Below are 18,665 nucleotides of genomic sequence, written 5' to 3'. Positions count from 1 at the left end.
TAAGYGGGGCTTTGCATAAGGGGAACAGGGCTTCAGACTCAACAACTTGCCTTGCCCAGGGCGCAGAGGGCTCATCAACCAGTTACCACTTTGGTTTGCAAAAGGCCCTACTGCTACAAGTGGGACTTTCCAAGGCCCTTTGGTGAGGCAGGTATTTATTTGAACCTTTATCTCCTTATATCTCTGTAAATCTGGGCCTAAAAGCTTCACTGCTGCTCTGAGAAGATGCCAGATGAAAGTCAATTGATCTAAACTGGATCCTAATCAGTTATTTTTGAATAAGAAGCTCCTTTCTTCCTCCAAAGCTAGGTAAACTCCTGTTAGGACTTCTATCCCTCTTTCAACTCTTTTTCAGATCTCCTTCTTTCCCATTAATTTTTTTCAAGCACTAAACAGTATTTTAGGTCCATAAACTTCCTCTTTTTTAAAAAAGGCTAATTAAAATGTACACCTAATTGAGTGCACACAGAAGCGTGAGTCAAATAGATAACCACTGTGATCACAGAGAAAAAAGCTCAAGTTAATGGCATAAGGTTATCAAAGCTTTCAAAGATAAAAGCTGATAAAAAGTGTATTATTTAATATATGCTTCCTTTCTACCAGATAGAGATACATAAACTTAAAGGCTCTTTCTGACAGGGAATGGAAACCCTGAATCAAACCTACAGATATCTTATCATCAACTGCTTTCAAAGCAAGAATACAAGAATATAAAAACCCAACTTCCTACTGCATAAAAGTTATTGAACATAAGGGATAACTTCTTTTAATTTGAAACACTATGGAATAGATCCTGCACTTTCCACTGCTGATCTCTTTTTAAAATGGATGACGAATTTTTCAATATTACAGTACCTCTGTAATTCAAATTGTGGTAAATATCTGTGCATGGCATCAGTTCTCTGAGAACAGAGGGGAGAGGAAGACTTCATTTCTAAAAAGTACTTTTTATTTCACTTCTGTTTTTCAGGGTAGAAGCTTTATGGACTTTAAAGGACTAGGAAAAGTTTTGAAATCTGTATTAAAGCATCTAATTCAACCCATTTCCCTCATTTCTGGGTGGAAACTCGCAGTTATAGACTCACTCACTCACTGCAAAGAGCTGTGAACTGCAAAATTTCTGGCTCTTGACTGCCAGAACCCATTAAAAGGGAATGAAGTACCACACAGACAAAAATACATTGAAGATGACTGTGCCCGTGCATTTCTGTAGCAATGAGTTCACTGTAACAATCTGTACCTTTTGCTTCTTCTGTTGTATAAAGATTATATATTATACATGTATCAAAAATCAGCACTGAAAAAGTTATCTCCATGTATCTTCCTTTCTCTGTTCTGCTGTTTTTCCCAAGGATTGCAAGGATCAAGGGGTGGTTTGCCCTGATGCATGTGTGTGCAGACTAGAAGAGAGGATGTCAAAATTTACCTTCGCATCTGAGCACTGCATTGTTCCAAACCACGTTTCCTTCCTTCAGGATGCAAGTGATGGTTTCTGAGCCGTGGGTCCTGATGAAACCCTCGTCGCAAAGGAAGGATACAGAGCTGCCCAGCTGGAGGCTGTCACCAAATCGCTTTCCATTCACAGGCACTCCAGGGTCAGGGCATTCATTATGCCTAAATGCTAGAAGGGAAAGATAGAAGGATGGTGAGTGACTTGTTTCCCCTGCCTCTGACCAATCGGATAATAAACATGTGGGACCACAAACTTAGGAATTAAATAGTATTTTCACAACCTTGCTATGGAGACAAAGACAGCAGCATGAATTGAAGTTGGCCTATGGTTATCCCAGCAAATCTGGTGTCGCACACAGACAAGTCAGCCCATGGCAGAAACCATGTCCTGACATCTTCTCTAAATTGCTCAGACACTCAAGTACGTGGCCCCATAGTATAACTGTACATCTAGCTAAAGTTACATTTTTCTGTTCCCTATCTATACTGCAGCAATGTTCATTTGCAACCTCAGAGACTCTAGAAAAAAGTCTGAAGAATCCCATCATTTTCTCAGTAATCTTTCATATATGAAGAAGCACAAATACTCTATACAGAAAAAGATTGCAAAAAACTCTAGAAATGCTACAGTGCATGGAGGGATTGTAAATTAACCATTAATGAGGAAAAATGAAAGCTCTGAGGACCTGAGATTAAAACTAAGGGTCATCTAACTGTTCTGTGTTTGTCTGCCATAAATGGCCTTGCTTGTCATCATTACTAGGATAAAAYGAAGAACACACAGCAGTTACCTTTTTAGGTGTTGCAAAGTTAAACATGAAACAGCACAGGTACAGAGCTCTGTTTAAAGGACTGTCCTTTTCCAGCACTTAAAAATTAGGACTGCCAACCAATCACAAAGTAAATTTACAGCCTTATTTTCCCATTAAGTGCATAATTGTGTACTATATCTTCATATACTATGAGACAGTCTTCAGAGATGAGCAATATATGAAAGATTAAAGTTTCCAGATTAATTACATACACAYAAACACACAAACTTTTAGTGCCTTCAGTGCACTTGACCAAACTCAGGTGACTTCTGGATTTCTGGCAAAGCATCCTTACTCTTTTAAGATCTTGTTATACATAGAGCTAAGAGGGGAAAAAAGACTTAGGAGCTCCATTCCAGCAGTTCAAGAAGTCAAAACAGATTAACTCATATGTACTTAAGAGTCATTTACAACAACAGAGAATTTAACTTAAAAATGTCTTCCTGTGGGACAGAACCACAACTCCCAACACAGGTATTTAACATATCAAAGATTCATCCTGCAGAGCACCACCAGCTTTCTGTATGAGGTGTCTCCTCCTAACTTACCGCACCTAGGACTTAATCCTGGGTATGTGATACTACCACATACAAGTTACCTCATCATCTGATGAGCCTTTAGCTCACTGTAGTATGGCAAATAATTTCCCAAGACCCCTGATTTTTTAAAAATAGAGGATTTGCAATCACAGCTAGAAAGGCTATTAATTTAGCTGTGCCACTAAAGGCTGTTATAACAAAGTCATTTATCATTTCTGCTGAATAGGTTTAATAAAGCTCTTTAGAAAATTACAGGACAATGCAAGGATAAAATTACTATAGCATTCATTTTGAGATTTGAAGACTGGACTTAAAAGAAGCAAAAAAAAAAAATATATATATATATATATATGTACGTATCTCTACATATTTCCCTCAATCCTCAAAGTTTTGCATACCTTCAGGTGTCAGCAAATGATGGCTGATTAACACAGCCATCCATGATCTAACAGCACCCCACAATCTGCATCAAGCAGCCCGCAAAGCATCCTCTCGCCTCCATGAGCAGAATGGAGGCACAAGGAGGGAAGTGGAAAGCCCATCTCACACAGCAAGCTGGTAGCAGATCTGAGAACAGAAATCCTGATTGCATCAAGCACAGACAATCCATGGATAAATATTTTCTGTCACCACTGGACAACTAAACTGAACAAAGAGAATTTGTGCAACTAGCTCTAGGCTTGAAAGTGGTGAGTGGTTTGGAGCTCAATTACCCAACTGTAAATGCAAAGTAATTTCTCTGATATTGAGACTTGCTCTGGAGTTGCATTGGTTTTAGTGAGATCAGACTCTTACCTGTTCTTTCTTGACAAAAATTTGGAGCTTGAAATGAAAACCAGAAGAGAGGATTCTGCACTTACTAGTGAATGTTATATTGAAGCCTCTTTTCTCCATGGAGTGGTCGGTCTGGAACTCCAGCCTGGCAACGTGACCACTGCTGGTCAGAGAAGAAGGGATCTGGTTTCCTGAGAAGGTCCCCAGCACTGGAGATTCAGCAGTCCCACCATCCTTCACGGCTAGGAAATCAAACTGAGGCTCCACATCAAAATCATTGAAAGCCAAGTGAATTCGGCTTTCGGGTTTAGCTATAATTAACCAAACACAGTGCAAGCTGCTCCCATATTCTTCAGGGTAATTTGGTGACAGCACAATCCCAGATGGGGTAGTGAAGTTGAAAAAGCAGGAAACTGCAATGAGAAATCACCATCAATCATGCAGCACAGTGCTCCTACAAGCTGATCTATCATGTTTCCCCCCTCCCTTTTATCCCTGGAGCTGCATAATTCCTGCAAACTCACAACTGCTCTGCTTCTCAAAGACAATTAAGGAAAGGAAGGTCTCAGTGCTCCATTCACTGCTGGATGTCAGTGATTTATTTGCATAGGGAAGAAGTGCCTTCAAAGAAGTCTCCAGTCTCTGATTTCAGCCAATTTGCAGTTTTCCAGTCCAGCACAGTACTGTCTTCTTTTTTTAATGTTGCACATCCCATACATTTCTGCTTTGTATGGGCTTCATGCCATGCACAGGGGAGCAGAGGTTTGTTTTACTACAGGAAGTGTGTGTCACTCAAGTGGAAATTTGGTACTTGGCAGGTGAATTCTGCTCCCTATCACTGAGAAAAAGCTTACACAAGAATCAAATGCGACTGCAGCTAGTGCATAATAAAATTAGCATTAAACAAGTTAGCTTTAGCATCAACGATGTTTTCTGTTGTGGCCAGAACTCAGCACAGCCTAAACACTTGATGTGACAAATCAACTCAGCTTGCTTCAAGCTGAGCTCCAGATTTCTCTGCTGCTAACAGTACCCAAGTTATTTAGTCTCAAGTACTAGACAAATTGCAGATGCACTTTTGAATGCAGTACACACTTCTCTGGAGTTGCTTAAAACTCATGCACGAATCTGCACTTTTATTTTACTTATTTGCTGAAAGAAATTTTCACTCATGTTCAACGTACGTAAATGTGCACATGGGCAGTCCCACTGCATTTAGAGAAACACCTCACACGCAGACTATCCCTACTGTGCATTAAATATTTGCAGGATATGGCTATAATTTGTCAACTCCTTTGAGACGGAGCTGTGAGCCAATTTGCCTTTGTCCATTTCTTTGGGCAGCTGTTTAGACCTGTGTCAAATGAGCCTTGAAAAACGAATGTTAGTACTAGGTTTTGATAGCAACTTTGCTGCTTTGTGCAACCACAGCAGCAGAACCTTCCTGGGCCTCTCCCAAGTGTCCCGTACCTGTGATTTGGGACAACACAAAGCAAGCGCTGGCCAGCTGCAATCTGCAGCTCAAGTGCCTGGTCAGCTCCCTTTCCCATTACAAATAAATCACTGACTTCTGCTGCGCTAGCAGGGCGCCAAGAAGAGGTATCAAACTAGACCGCTGTTCTCACAAACGTAATTAAAAGCAGTCTTAAAATCAAATCGAGGGGAAGAGTGCATATGAAAAAATCTTTGGCTCTCAAGGGTTTTCAATATATACTGTATTTCAGCTGACAAGGTCCATTAGTTTCAAAAACCAAGTTACTATCTAATAGGTACCTACCCAATGCTTTTGATACTTTTAAGTATGTATGAAATACTCATCTTGCCCCAGCATGCACCCACCACATGCCCTTAGTAAAATGCGTTACTTGGAACATACATTCTCACTAATTCCTGGCAAAAAGACACCACAAGGAAGATGAGACGGTTTTAGTTGGGCATTCAGACAATTACTTGGTTCAGTGTTCACCCTCCCTCTGTCTTCCTTCAGCTTCAACACTTAACAGTTTCAGATCAAGTAAGATGGACATCACCATGATGTTATCACGGCTAAGCACTACACAGTCCATTCCCTGCTCGCGGTAACAAAGGGAGCAGATTAAAGACAAAATTTGCAGAACATCTTCAGGATTTTAGCTCTTTACTAGATGCTGAAATATCAAAGGATGTTGTCAAAGAATTCCATCAGCAAAAATGTGGCACAATCTGTCTAGAAATATCTACTGAAAATAAATACATTCGCACACAGAGAAACATCTTAGCAGCTCCTCACAGGAGCTAGGCACCTCCTATGGTTTTGGAAGTCCAWAGTAGTAAATCAGTGTTCATGTAGGACCTACAACATTACACAGCCTAACAGGGAGGTTACTGTAGTATAATAGCTAGCAGAGCAATTATACTCCAAGGCTGGTGGTTCATTCCCAAAAATAACAACAAAGAAATTGCTGACAAAAGAAAGAAAAAGGGTGGAGAGAGGAAAGACTTTAAAGTTCACCTTTGCTAGACAGAAGGAAAGGACAGGTAAGAACTCCAAAAGCCAGCAAGGAAGTAAATGAAAATCTCCATTTTCCACAAAGGAAAAGCAGCGCAGGAGATGTCCAAGCAGCCAAGTCCCAGGCTGAGGGACACGGCCGCTGCCGCCAGAGCCACGCGCACCGCTCACGGCGAGGGCCCCCGTCCCCGTCAGCAGGTCGCGGGCACTTACAGGAGCGCCCCAGCAAGCGGGACTGATCCAGAGGTTCGCTGACACGGCCACGACGCCTGCGATGCTGGGACCTCATTGCAGCGTGAAAGGGGGGTTGAGCCGGGGCCGCGCCGCTGCTGCGAGTCTCGCGCGCTTCCGCCTCCCTGGTTTATCGCAAGTGTTTTGCTGAACGCTCGCAGAAAAGCAGGAGTTGTTTAACAGTACGTCAAGGACAGCGAAATGAGAGAGGACAGCGGAGCTAGGAAAGGCGGCAGACAGCCGAGCGTTATCTGTCTCTCGCGCTGCTTCGCACGTCGCACACGGCACGGAACAAAGTGCCCCCGAGGAGCCAGCAGTCACCGGCAACACGGCGAGCAGACAGAGGGGTCAGCGCGGCAGCCTGCAGCCTGTCACTCCGGACCACCGAATTAGAAATATCCCTGACTTGCAGCCCTGGAAGCTAGGCCACTTACTTAAACAGTACGGTTATTCTTAAATGTTAYGAGAGGACATTTTATTATGTGCGTGGGTACAAAGTTGTAAGACCATATTGAACCTCTGTCAATAATTATTAACGATCAAGTAAAGCAAAGCAGTGAGAAAAATGCCTTTATTAAATACAGCAGAATAAATCACAACACAGCGGAAACAGTAGAGTAACCAAGAAAGCCAACGAGACGCATCATTAACTGATGAGCGCAAGATGTTTATTCCAGTCTTCACAAGCATTATCAAGAATTTGCCTTCACTCGGAGCAGTGAAACAGTGAGGAGACAGCTCATTGCCTCTCGTCCTAGAAAGCCAAGTGGCCCACTGTCCCAGCGCAGGACGCCTGTGACCGAAGCGAGCGCCGTGTTTGACAGTCATTCTCCTCCAGCACAGCTGTTCGCTTCTGCTTTTTCAGCCAGSAGCTATTTCTGCATTTGCCTAGTCAAAGCTCAACTTGCTACTCCTTTCTCTTTTTCTCCCTTCAACAGAYCCTGCTTCCACACACATTTTCACGCCTCTCCTGGGAGGAACACCACGTCCCCAGACACTTCTCTGCATGTGAAAATCCAGGGTTGAAAGCAGGGAGAGAACATACCTGCAATTCATGGGAATGGGAGAGGCACCAGATTCAGAGCTGAAAACAAAGCAAGGAATCACTGTAATAATTTCAGTCTCCATAGAAACAGTAATAAATCCTGACTTCTCTCTCAGTTTTTGGATACCATTCCCACAGTCTCTGAGAGATACTAGAGAGAGAGCTTGAGGATAGTCACAAATTTTCTGCCTTATTTTCCCTTTTGAAGAGGATTCCTCCTCTCATCACAGTTTAGTGATAGACTGGACAACCAGGACCTCAGCAGGAGACTGGTTAATAGCTGGCATGCCTCACTTTGGGAAGCACATGTCCCAAACAGCTCCCGGAGCTGGAAGCTCAAGGCACAGTTCCAGCTGTGAAGCAAAGTGCTTTACATTTTGTATTTTCCTATTTCTGTCCCTGCTATTTCAGTAAACATATCTGCATCATAAAGCATTTTCATTCTTAAACCTGTGGCACCAAGAGGGCAACGGGAGGCAGGGGAAAGGAGTCTGGAGCAAATATTAACCAGAAAAGGGAGAAAAATTCTGGTATTTCAGAGCAACAAACTTTAGCTCACTCTCTGATAAGAGTAGCTGTCACTGTCAACATGCAGCTGACTGGGGGAGAAGAGCAGGATTGCTAAGAAGAATGAAAATGGGCAGGGTTTGCATATCAGGTACCAGGGAAAACGTCACCAGTGAACATGAAACAGCTCGTATGGGAGCCCCTATGCGTGTGGAAGAGAGCTACAATACCAAAACAGCTTTTGTTCTACCACCCAGAACAGGAGCAGTGATTGGGTTACCAGGAATAAAGTAAGTTTATTAAACTTACCGGAAGATGCTGATCCTCACTGCAGCAGTGTAGGGCTGCTTGTCTGCCAAGGTGTCAGCAGCCATCTGTTATTCYGGAGGTGCTCCAGGCTCCTGCACGAAGACAAGACCCTTTTCTGTGCACTCATGTTTGTTTTTAAAGGGAACCTCTCCTCCTCACTGCTGTTTGGATCTGCAGCGTCTCTTGGGAGTCTTTGATGGTGTCCATAGAAGATGGAAGTTTAAATGTCACTTTTTAGCAAAAGCCCTCAAATAGTCTAGCATTAGGAATGTTGCTAGTGGTCTTCTTATGCACTTCTCCTTTTTGTTCCTTCATGGTTTAGCAGAGCATCCTTCCTCTGCTGCAACACTTGAAGTTTTCTGACAGCTCCCACCAGAACCAGCCAGGACTTGATTCCCTGTCTCCACACCGTGCCGCAATCTCTGCAAACTGATTGCATTAGGGGTGGCTGCTGCAACGCCTGAGAAGGCCAGGCACTCCAGAAGCATGTCGCTGCAAGTGGAATGAAAGCTGATGCGCACTGGAACTTAAGTGTAGTAGAGGCTGTGCTGAGCAGAGGTTCAGCCACACACGAAGCTCTGGCAGTGGGGAACAATACCACGAGACTTAAAGAGAAATCTGTACATACCTACTCAACCTGCAAATTGGAAATGCACCAGTACAGCCTTCCCAAACATCAACCCCAAACATAAAATATTGAGGTGAAATGCATTGTAAAATATGGTAGACATAAAGAAACTTCTCTGTAGACCAGATTAGAGATGACATCAGCATCCACAACACACTGCTTTTTTTCTGAAAAATGGAGAAACAGGAAGGAGACAGATGACCCCCTTGCCCAATCAGGCAAAGACAAGGATCATTTCAGGGTCAGCCTCACGGAAAGAGATAACACACCATGTTGAGCAACCGTTCAAACACAAGGAAGGGCAGAAGGGTCTGGTCAACCAGCCTACAATAACAGGACAATCCTTTAAAAGTCACAGGAATGGAGAACTTCATGGGGGCTATACCAAAGAATGGCTAGGGAGTGCAAAGGAGGCAATTATAACACCATCGTGTAATTAAGAAGGTGCTTAAAGTGCCTTCTTGCCCAGCACAGCACTTATATATGTCTACTTAAGCAAACATTTAAATCTCAGTGCTTTGATGAACTGGGGCTGTAATGCAGATCAAGAACTTCGAGGAAAAGTGCCCTGCTTAATTTTAAGAACGGAATGGTCTTATACAGCTGCAACCGTGAAACACGGTTGTTAACAAAAGCTACAAATCCCACAGGCATATAGAGATCATGGTAATTCTGCCTTCATTTAATTTGCTTCTTTACTGCTGGAGAAAAAAAATTTATAAATGTTTAGGTATGGATAACCCCTCGCTGCCTTCAGCACACTGCTGTATGGGTTAACTACTCTCACTGCTGAAAATCTATTATCTTTAAAAAAGACAAACTTGTTCTATGCTTTTATCATCGCTCACTTAAAATACACACTGTTCTCCAAATTACTCTTCACAGGGAGGGCTCCATAGGTTGCAGTGAATAGTGGGCAGGAGAAGAAGAAAAGAAAAGAAAAGAAAAGAAAAGAAAAGAAAAGAAAAGAAAAGAAAAGAAAAGAAAGAAAATAATGACCAATCGACAGGTTAATTTAGAGCTAAATGAAAAACTTGTCAAGTGATACAAAATTACATGGTTCTGCTCAGTACATTGCTGGGAAAACATCTATTGCACTCTGCATTTCTGGCTACTAATCCTGCAGGTTTGCACCAGACAGAGCACACAAAAGGTTAGCTGCTCAGCTCTGAGCCAAAATCTACACTTTCTGCAAAGAGCTGCTAAGATCATATTCCCCAGGTATAACAGATAAATACGGGATTAACAAACAAGAGTAATTGCCGCTAAGGAGGAAAGAGAAAACTGAGGAATATTTTATGTAGATATTAAAGAAAATCAAATGTTTAGAAGAATTAGAAAAATGAACAAAATCATAAAACCTCTGAAGACGACAGTGTTAGTGGAGCATATCTACGTGCAAGGACAGCGGATCCTGGACTGTGTGGCCCACATGGAGCAAATTCAAAGATAGCTATCAACAATGCAAACGGTTTCCTCCGTGCCGAGCTTGGGCCGGAGAGCGCAAATCCCCCATTCTGAACAAGCCACTGACGATCGTCCAGTTTATGCTTTGCAGCATAAACGCAGGTGACAGCAATAACGAGCTAATATGCAAGGAGAAACAGGCCTGTGGTTGAGGTTTTAAAGTGACAGGAAGGGACAAGAGAATAATACTGCTCCAGAACCAGAGAAGAAAACATGCAATTTAACGTTATTTCAACTGGAAATGCTTTGGGACACGGCCTTCTGGTCTGTACAGAGGAACGTTATGAATAACTACTGCTCTAAGCAGGTCTGTAATACAAATAAAGATAATGATAACAAAATGCAAAAAATAATAGAAACTAACAGAAGTCTTAAAGCAAGGCCAGAAATCATGGCAACACCTTGACCCTTGTATCTAATACAGAATAACGGATGTGAGCCCTGGAAGACTCTGTAAGTGCCCCAAGAAAGCACAATTCAAATGACAACTCCTCCATTTAAATGAATAAATAAATAACGCACAAACACACACACACATATGTATGTACTTCCTCCAACTTTATAGCGTTTCAGTCAAACCACACCAAGCAGATATCCCCCCCACCAAGCTCACTGCAGAAGCACCAAAGCCTCAGGCCCCAGCTTTGCTCAATGCTTTGCAGTCTGAATTCATGCACTGTTTTATCTCACTGATATATTTATCTTTAAAACACTTGAGACGGGTCCAAAAACCTCACATTTTGCAAGTCTGCAAACTAATCATATCAGAAAACAAACTGGTTTCAGAAACAATTCTCCCAGAGCAACTTGCAGAGAATGGTTAGAAAACAGTACAAACTTTGCCTTTATGCAGTGAGACAGTTACGAAGGACACACACTGTTGTGAGAGTTTATTCCAGAATTATCTACCACGTAAAATGACAGCATTGCTTGGCGCAAGTCAATCCTTCAGTTAATGGTGCAGGACTGAGAGCTCAGGAGTGGTACATCACTTATCTGCAGGGGGTGTGAGAGGAGGAAGAGGAGGAAAAAAGGGAAGAAGTACTGCTAGAGTAGCCACAAACTTCAAAAAACCCTCCAAGCACTACTCCCTGCAATAGGGATTGTCGCTCTTCCTTCCCTTACCAAGGTAACGTACAAATTATAAAACAGATTTTAATCGTAGAAAATGTTCTGCAGCAAGACTTTTGACTGCAATTGGTCACATAAAATTCAGATAATGAGTTTTTCTCTACCATTCATGAGTACGCTTAAAGAGCGATTCAAACCACATCTGTGAAAGTCAGGGCTCTACCAAAATGCCCTGCTCCCCTACTGTATACCTATCAAGGCTTGTGTATGTGAAGAACTCACCTGCTCCCTGTGATACCTGTCATTACGGGCTAGGTCTCCGTTCTCAGCCACAGGTAACTGTAGACTTCAGTTTGATTATCATATCGATTACCAGTTCCTACCATCAGAGTATAAACTTCATTTAAGCAGCACAGTTGTTTCCCTTAGGTAACATTTCTCTGCATGGCACGTCCTAAGCCCATTTTGCCCTCCTTAAACTCTTCCAGAAAACTGATGATGGCTCTGTAAGAAAGCAATGGCTTGGATTATGCTGGTTATGAGAACTGCATTAGCCTTTGACTGATATTACAATTCTGTAACTTTGCAAATGCAAATGTTAGAGTGAACAATAGCAGCTACAAAGCTGATTCGAGCACCAGGAGGTGCTAGAGAACCAGGGGGGTGAGGGAGGGAGGTCTTCAGCACCCACTCATCTCTGGTACCCAGACAACCACACTGCACAGAAGCAGACAGCACATAAGCTCAAAGCACACATACAGATGGATAATCGCATTACCCACCCAGTTACAGAAAGACAAGTTCCTAGGTGCCAGTGGAGTTGTTTCAAGCATCTCRGATCATCAGAGATAATCTAAACACACACAGCAAGGCCAGGGACACCTTGCTCAGTAAGGAGTTGGCAGAAGGCATGCATCAAGAAGTCTAGCAAAGTTTCTCAAGTGCCCCACGTGCTCACCCTGAATGGTTAAGGCATGCAGTGACAACAAGGAGGATGAAGATGGAAGGTCCGTTATCACGAAGGCACAGACAGTCACAAATTAAGAACCCATTGCAATAAGCAGATGTGTTACTTAAATGGTTTGTTTTGCTTCATCATCAAAGCCCCAGGAAATGAGTTCTCCACAATAAATACTGTCTGCTCATAAATCATTTGCTCAGGACAGCAGGATGCACCATAGCACACTGTTTAATCTCCTTCTGCATTTGTCACACGTTTGTAACCAGAATCAGAAGCACTGAATTGTTTGCATATTCCAACTAGCAGCACATAAATCAGGTTACCTTATTTTTCCACCTGATGCCCAATACATTTAATGGTCTCCCAACATTTAGAGAGCTGTCACTAATCCCACTGCAAATTTCATGCCAAGTTACACATTTTGTCATGTCACCTTTTCTGATTCACGCACACTAACACGGTGCTGTCTAGAATAAGTAAACCTGAAGGCAGGGGAGTAAAAAGGTAGAGGGGGCTATGAAATACTTTTTGCACTATCTTCGTATGTTGCCTTGTTGATTCATAAGCATTCAAAGTTGGAGGACCATAGAAAATAGAGGATGATGGAATTATTTTAACTAAAAGGTTATGCATGGGTCATGCTTTGCATGGATTTCTGGTCATTGGTGGAATGAGGCTTGATTTGATGCCCCCATTCTGTATCTACCTACGGAAAGAAATCCTACTTTATGGAAATGAATATAAGCTTCCATTCTAATAATACAGTGACCAAATCACCTCATTCTGGGCACAAACAACAGGTATCGCCTCGCTGGAAACTGTCAGGAAGAACCTCAGCCAAACCATCTGCTCTTCTTACAAATGTATTTGAACCTCTGGTAAAGGAAAAACAAGCTTCTGAAGCTTAGCACTGAAAAGGTCTAACACTTCCCACTGCAAAGATAACCAGGGAAACTGTTTTTCTCATTTAGTTGATTTTCTTATAAACAAAACCAAGTAGGGAAAAAGTCAGGATATCTAGCAAAGGCAAAAACTTAGAAAGAAATTGCTTCCTTCCCCCAAGTACATGTACAGAAATGCTCAGAGTCTAAATTGCAGTTTGAAAAGGCAGAAACTTGGCTGAAACTGTTTTTTCCTCATTGCCCCATAAATTGCCAGTGTAGGGACCCTAAAGCTCAGACACACGACTCCTCAGGAACCCAGATTCAGCTCTAAAGTAACAGGTTTACTTACTTCTTCCAAGCAGTATACTTTCTTTGGTACAGACAAAACCCTGCTTATACTAAAATGAGCATTTTATAGCACAGAATCTGACATCGGAGTATACATTTATCTGCAAAGTGAACACACAATTCTTAAAATTAACATTTCTGAGTGAGTGTTCAGCTAATATATTAATTCAGACTGCCCAATGCCACGAATTAAGGGGAGCAACTTCAAAGGACACTTAGACAATTAAAACCCAGTGAGGACTACGCACCTAACTCCAATTTATACCTCTGAAAATTTCATCCTCAATCACTCCTGAGACCGTAATATCCTACCTCGGCTGAGATCTCACACAACAAATTAAAAATTGAGGTCCGGCAGCAGGGAGCCTGAGCATTGTCAGATAACGAAGGAAAATTAAATGGCCAAAAATAGTATCAAGCTCAATGGATTTTCAATTTATTTTTTTCATCTGAGTATCTGCGTTGGATAGAAAAATATTCTACCTTCTCTCCAAAAGGAACCTAATTGCAAACGCGGGGAGGGCCRAGGGGGTACCCGGCCCCAGGCCGGGCCCGGCCGCGCTCGGACGCTGCTGCTCCCCCGCACCTCCCCTTCTCTGCCGGGAACCATCAAACCCAACCCGCCCCCGGGCGGCAGCCTGGGGCCGCCTCCGCCCCGCAGCATCGCCCCATCCCACGGAGAGCACCCGCACGCGCCGGGTGACCACCTCACCGCACCGTCCAAGCACTTTAGAGCCGTCTCCTCTCCGACTTACAAACACAGACTGGTTTCTGGGCAGACCACTGGCTGCTCTTCTGGCACGTAATTGTCTTCTGTCCCTTCAGCTCGAAGGCAGGCTGGCACTCGAACTTCAAGCTGTCCCCGTGGCGAAAGGTGGAGCCCTCCCTTCTGCCGTAGGCTGGCACCCCCGGGTCGCCGCAGCTCCCTTGGTCGATCTCTGAAAGAAAGCAGAGCAGGAGCTGGGGGCGGCTCTTGCAAACCCTGCTGCGCGTCCTGCCCCACGTGCCGCGGGTCGGCTCTCGGGCAGAGCCCTCCCTCGCCGGGCCGGGCCAGCAGCAGCGCAGCGGGAATCCCAGCCACGGGGATCGTCTGTCTCGACAGGGGAATGCAGCGCGGTGGCGGAAACGCCCTGCCCCGCAAGTCAGACCCACGGCGGGACAACCAGGCCCGGCGCTGGCCACCAGCCACGGCGCAGAGGAGGAGCGAGGCCTGGGCTTGGCGTAACACCGCTGCGCAAAGCCTGAGACGAGCGACTGCTTTAAACATCTGTAAATTACGCGTTTGGCAGCAATTCTGCTGGTCGTCCATTAGAGTCACCTTGGACTGATTTAAATAATTAATTTTTATAAAATATTTCCAATTGTGCACCTAAGTATAACAGTGCTCCAGCTAAAGACTGGTGCCTGACGTCGCCAAGTATCCAAATATTTAATCTGTAGTACCTGAGAAATGAAGCATGCAAATACTGAGCAGCTTTGTGGTAAATTTGCTAGGGAAAAAGCAAGTGCAACACTGTCAAAATAAAATAATTCATTTTAAATTTATTTGAATACAAGAAGCATTAAAGATTCACAGCGAAGCAACCCTGTCTCCATCAGCACTACTCCAGGCACAAGAGGAAAAGAACATCTGGAAACTGATACTTAAGTCTTTGCAACGTAAGACTTTTTGCTAATGGTACATTTAATATTATTTTAAAGGAAATGGGACTTCACATTTGGACTGGCAGACATATTCATTCCCCAGAGGCTGCATTTTAAGTAAGTTTACACCAGGAGGAAATTGTATTCTGATACGTCCTGCAAAACGRAGCATAGAGTTCATTCTTCACAGAACAGCAGAGCATGACCCAAGCTGAAAATCTGCACTGCCAAGGGACCCCTCAGAGATGGAGATCTCTGACCAGCAGGCTACGTATAGCACTGGGAGAGATACTACAAGCTTCCCCCTCAGAGCACCTCAATTTTGTGCTTCCCACRTACAGGCGAGAGCATCTCTAGCAGAGTCTGGCCTGTGCTTCTGACAAGTCATCTCCCAAACTTCTGGTCCTTCATTAACCTCTTAACTTCACCATCAAGGAGCTAAAATAGCTATGTGTGGTGCTCAGTACAATCTCCTTTACAGGAGCTAGCTCATCCTGCAATGCCTGTAGTGTGTTTGAACCTCAGAATCCGTGCCAAAGCCAGCAGCTTTCCAGGGGCACGTCTGTGTTTTTGTCATATCGGCTATCGGAAGGCTATCGGCCATCAGCTCCACAAACAAACGGGCTTAGGAGCAACTACGCGTTTACAGAACCCAACACCCAAGATATATGAGCGATTCGCTTGCTTCTTTCAAAACAGTGATGTGCTGTGGAAGAATTCTTGATCCCTAGCTATTCCTTTAAGAAAGAAAGCAAAACCTTCTGTCTTGGAGTTGATGCAAGGATCAGCATTTTAGATCCAAAATGGACCAGCACAAAGTTCTGGAAAATGAAATGCATCCAATCTCCAGAAACAAGGAGTGACTCTCTGTTACAAGAGCACTAACGTCCATATGCATTTCTCTAGGACATACCGCAATAACCTTACAGGCACCAGACTTTAGACTTCCTTGGGAAAGCAGACACTTACGGCACACTTGGGTTGCCAGGTYTGCTGTCTCTCCCTTAGTATACCCTATTTCCATATTGATTTCTCCAGGTAGTTCTGAACTAGGCAGATGACACCTCCTTGTATGGAAACATGCTGTTAATCTCTTGCTGCGCATGTATTTTGACTTCAAGTAAATCATGAATACAATCTTCTGTTATCTTCTGCTTCACACAATTTCATCTCAAAAGAGTCCCTCTCTCTGCATCACTATTAGCTATAAAACTTCATTCCCCTACAGCTGCCTCAGTGCTCCAACACTATTCATCTGCTTCACATTCATCTCATCTTCCACTTTCTCTAGTTGTTATCCCCATCATCTATGATCAACCTTACTGTCTTTTCTCCAAGTTTTCAATTTCTAACACAAAATTGGAAACTTCTTTTATGACACCTTCTTTACAGAGGAAAATCGCATAATCCAAAATTCACATTACTCCATCTAATATTCCAATTTGGTTTGAATAACAACAAGCACCTCATTATTATGCTGACTCCAGGCAACTTAGATACAGGTGTACTTTGAATAGAAGTCACGACAAGGCACTTCATTTCTGTTATTGCTGCATGCATCTTGAACTATAAAGTCACTGCCAGGTAATGAAGGGTCCCAACAATAATTTAACATAAATTAATATTAATAGAAAAGTTTTCATGATTTAGGTTTATTTTTCTGCCTGACAGTAAAAACAGTTTGCCTAGATTTAAACATCTTCCTGCAGAGTCTGAAAATCCAAAAGTTGAAGATTTGTACTTGCATATAGGGACCAAATAAAACAGGTTGGATATAAAAAACTAACACTGAACTGCAGATTACTCTCCAAACAGTGCAGGAGACAAATAGCATAAATTACGATAAGAGAATTGAGTTTCAAAATCCAAGAATTATCAGCGCAGTCCAAGGGGAAAACACATTTTAAACATGTAGTAAGTACTATGACCTGACAGAGTCATGGGAGATTGATAGCTTTGTCCTGCTAGAATTAATCTGCTATCAAGAACCCTTTAAAAATGAATTTTTGTTATGCCTTTCCTTCTTGCATCTTGAAGTCCTGAAATATAATATTAGCAAACAATATATGTGGCAGGCTGTCTCGTCAGGTGCCTTTCATCCAGGTGTCTCCAGCTGTCTGCTACTGCAGACAGATACACTGGAGGCTCAGGGAAGGTCTTTCTTTTACATATCATTCGGGGGAAATCCTTTAAATTTAAATGTCTTGGTACCACTCTGGTTGCTGATATCTGGTCATCAYGAAATGGGTGCTAGTGCATATCCCTCCAGACAACTCTCACAGCAGTGCACAAGGTGCTAAGGGCCAGGGTAAGCAATGCAGTCACCACCGAGCCCACCGCTCCTGTGCTGTTGGGGAGCAGGAAGAGTCCAAACACCTCTCACGCTACCGGCAGAGATCACCCTCCACAGTCAGAGGCTCTTCCACTGATATGCAACAAAGCTTTTTAGCCTGAAGCTAAATGAAGCTCACCATCACCTACACCCAGCTCCAGCAAGGGAACCCTACCCCTAGGAAAGCCCCTAGGAATCTTGCCTATAGATTCAGTGAGGCTGGGATTTCATTACAGACCTGGAGACCTTGCCTCTGCATGGATCAGCAGCTCCTCAGGAGCGATGAGAACAGGAGCCCTGCGCAGGTGCTGCAGAAAGACCTGCTAAGCAGCTCCGCTGCTGCATAAATCAATAGGAGCTACAAGTGGTCAACTTACAGCTATTGYAAAATCACAGCACGCTCAGGTTACCAGATGCTCAGAAAAAGTGATGCAGCCTAGCAAAGAAAGCCTCGCTTTTGACCCTCAGACGAGAAAGAATAAAGATAACACAGACACTCTCAAGGCACTGATTAAAAGGACTCCTTTCTCCTAGGCTTCTCCCCCCACCTACACCCATCAGCTTGTGCGGTCCTTTCTCGTCACACTGCACAAACCCAACTGGCAGCTCTCTACAAACAAAGAGTGTAATCACAGGTCGAAGAATGAGGGAAAACTGAAGAATCAGAGCTCACATTTGCCATCRTGCACGTGATCTCAGTGTCAGCAGCCTGCACACAAAGCTTGTACATTTTACTGCACTAGAGCCATGGGAAACGGAAATTTCTGTCCCTAGGAAAATTCCATGGTTTCCACATTTCTTTTCAAATATAGATAAATTCATGAGATATTTTGCAGAGCAGAAATTCAAACATGAGTGATTCAGAAATATCAAAACATGCTACTTCAGTAAGATTGAAACATTTCACCTGATGAATGTTTAAGCAAAAATCACTCCCATATTAGAATAGTAAAAGTCAAAACTAAACAAGGACAACTAAATCAAGTGTTTTGACATTATTTAAATGAAACAAGTTGAAAAGAATCTTTCAAAATTTCTCCATCAAATATTATATCATGCAGATATATTCTTACAAAACAGTTAGATCTTGACAAAACAGAGTTTTCTAATGGAAAATGTTTCACCAGAAATTTTTCCATCAGCTATTTATGCTTTTTGTCTTCTGGTGGTGGG

The 18,665-nt window shown here is 43.1% G+C and overlaps 1 protein-coding gene across 1 annotated transcript in view; it reads right to left on the bottom strand.

Annotated features, from left to right (window-relative positions):
- Positions 1–18,665, bottom strand: part of CSMD2 (CUB and Sushi multiple domains 2) — a 324,269-nt gene that overhangs the window by 125,025 nt on the left and 180,579 nt on the right. The window contains exons 13-15 of the mRNA XM_085306730.1: positions 14,272–14,454; positions 3,664–3,990; positions 1,427–1,621 (exon numbers count right to left, since the gene is read on the bottom strand). Of these exons, the coding sequence (XP_085162856.1) occupies positions 1,427–1,621; positions 3,664–3,990; positions 14,272–14,454 (705 nt within the window). The remainder of the gene's footprint in view (positions 1–1,426; positions 1,622–3,663; positions 3,991–14,271; positions 14,455–18,665) is intronic.

The sequence above is a fragment of the Rhea americana genome, unplaced genomic scaffold (genome assembly GCF_003343005.1).
Source record: "Rhea americana isolate MKP2758 unplaced genomic scaffold, rheAme1 scaffold_246, whole genome shotgun sequence".
Lineage (NCBI taxonomy): Eukaryota > Metazoa > Chordata > Aves > Rheiformes > Rheidae > Rhea > Rhea americana.
This window is presented reverse-complemented; position numbering and strand designations above follow the sequence as displayed.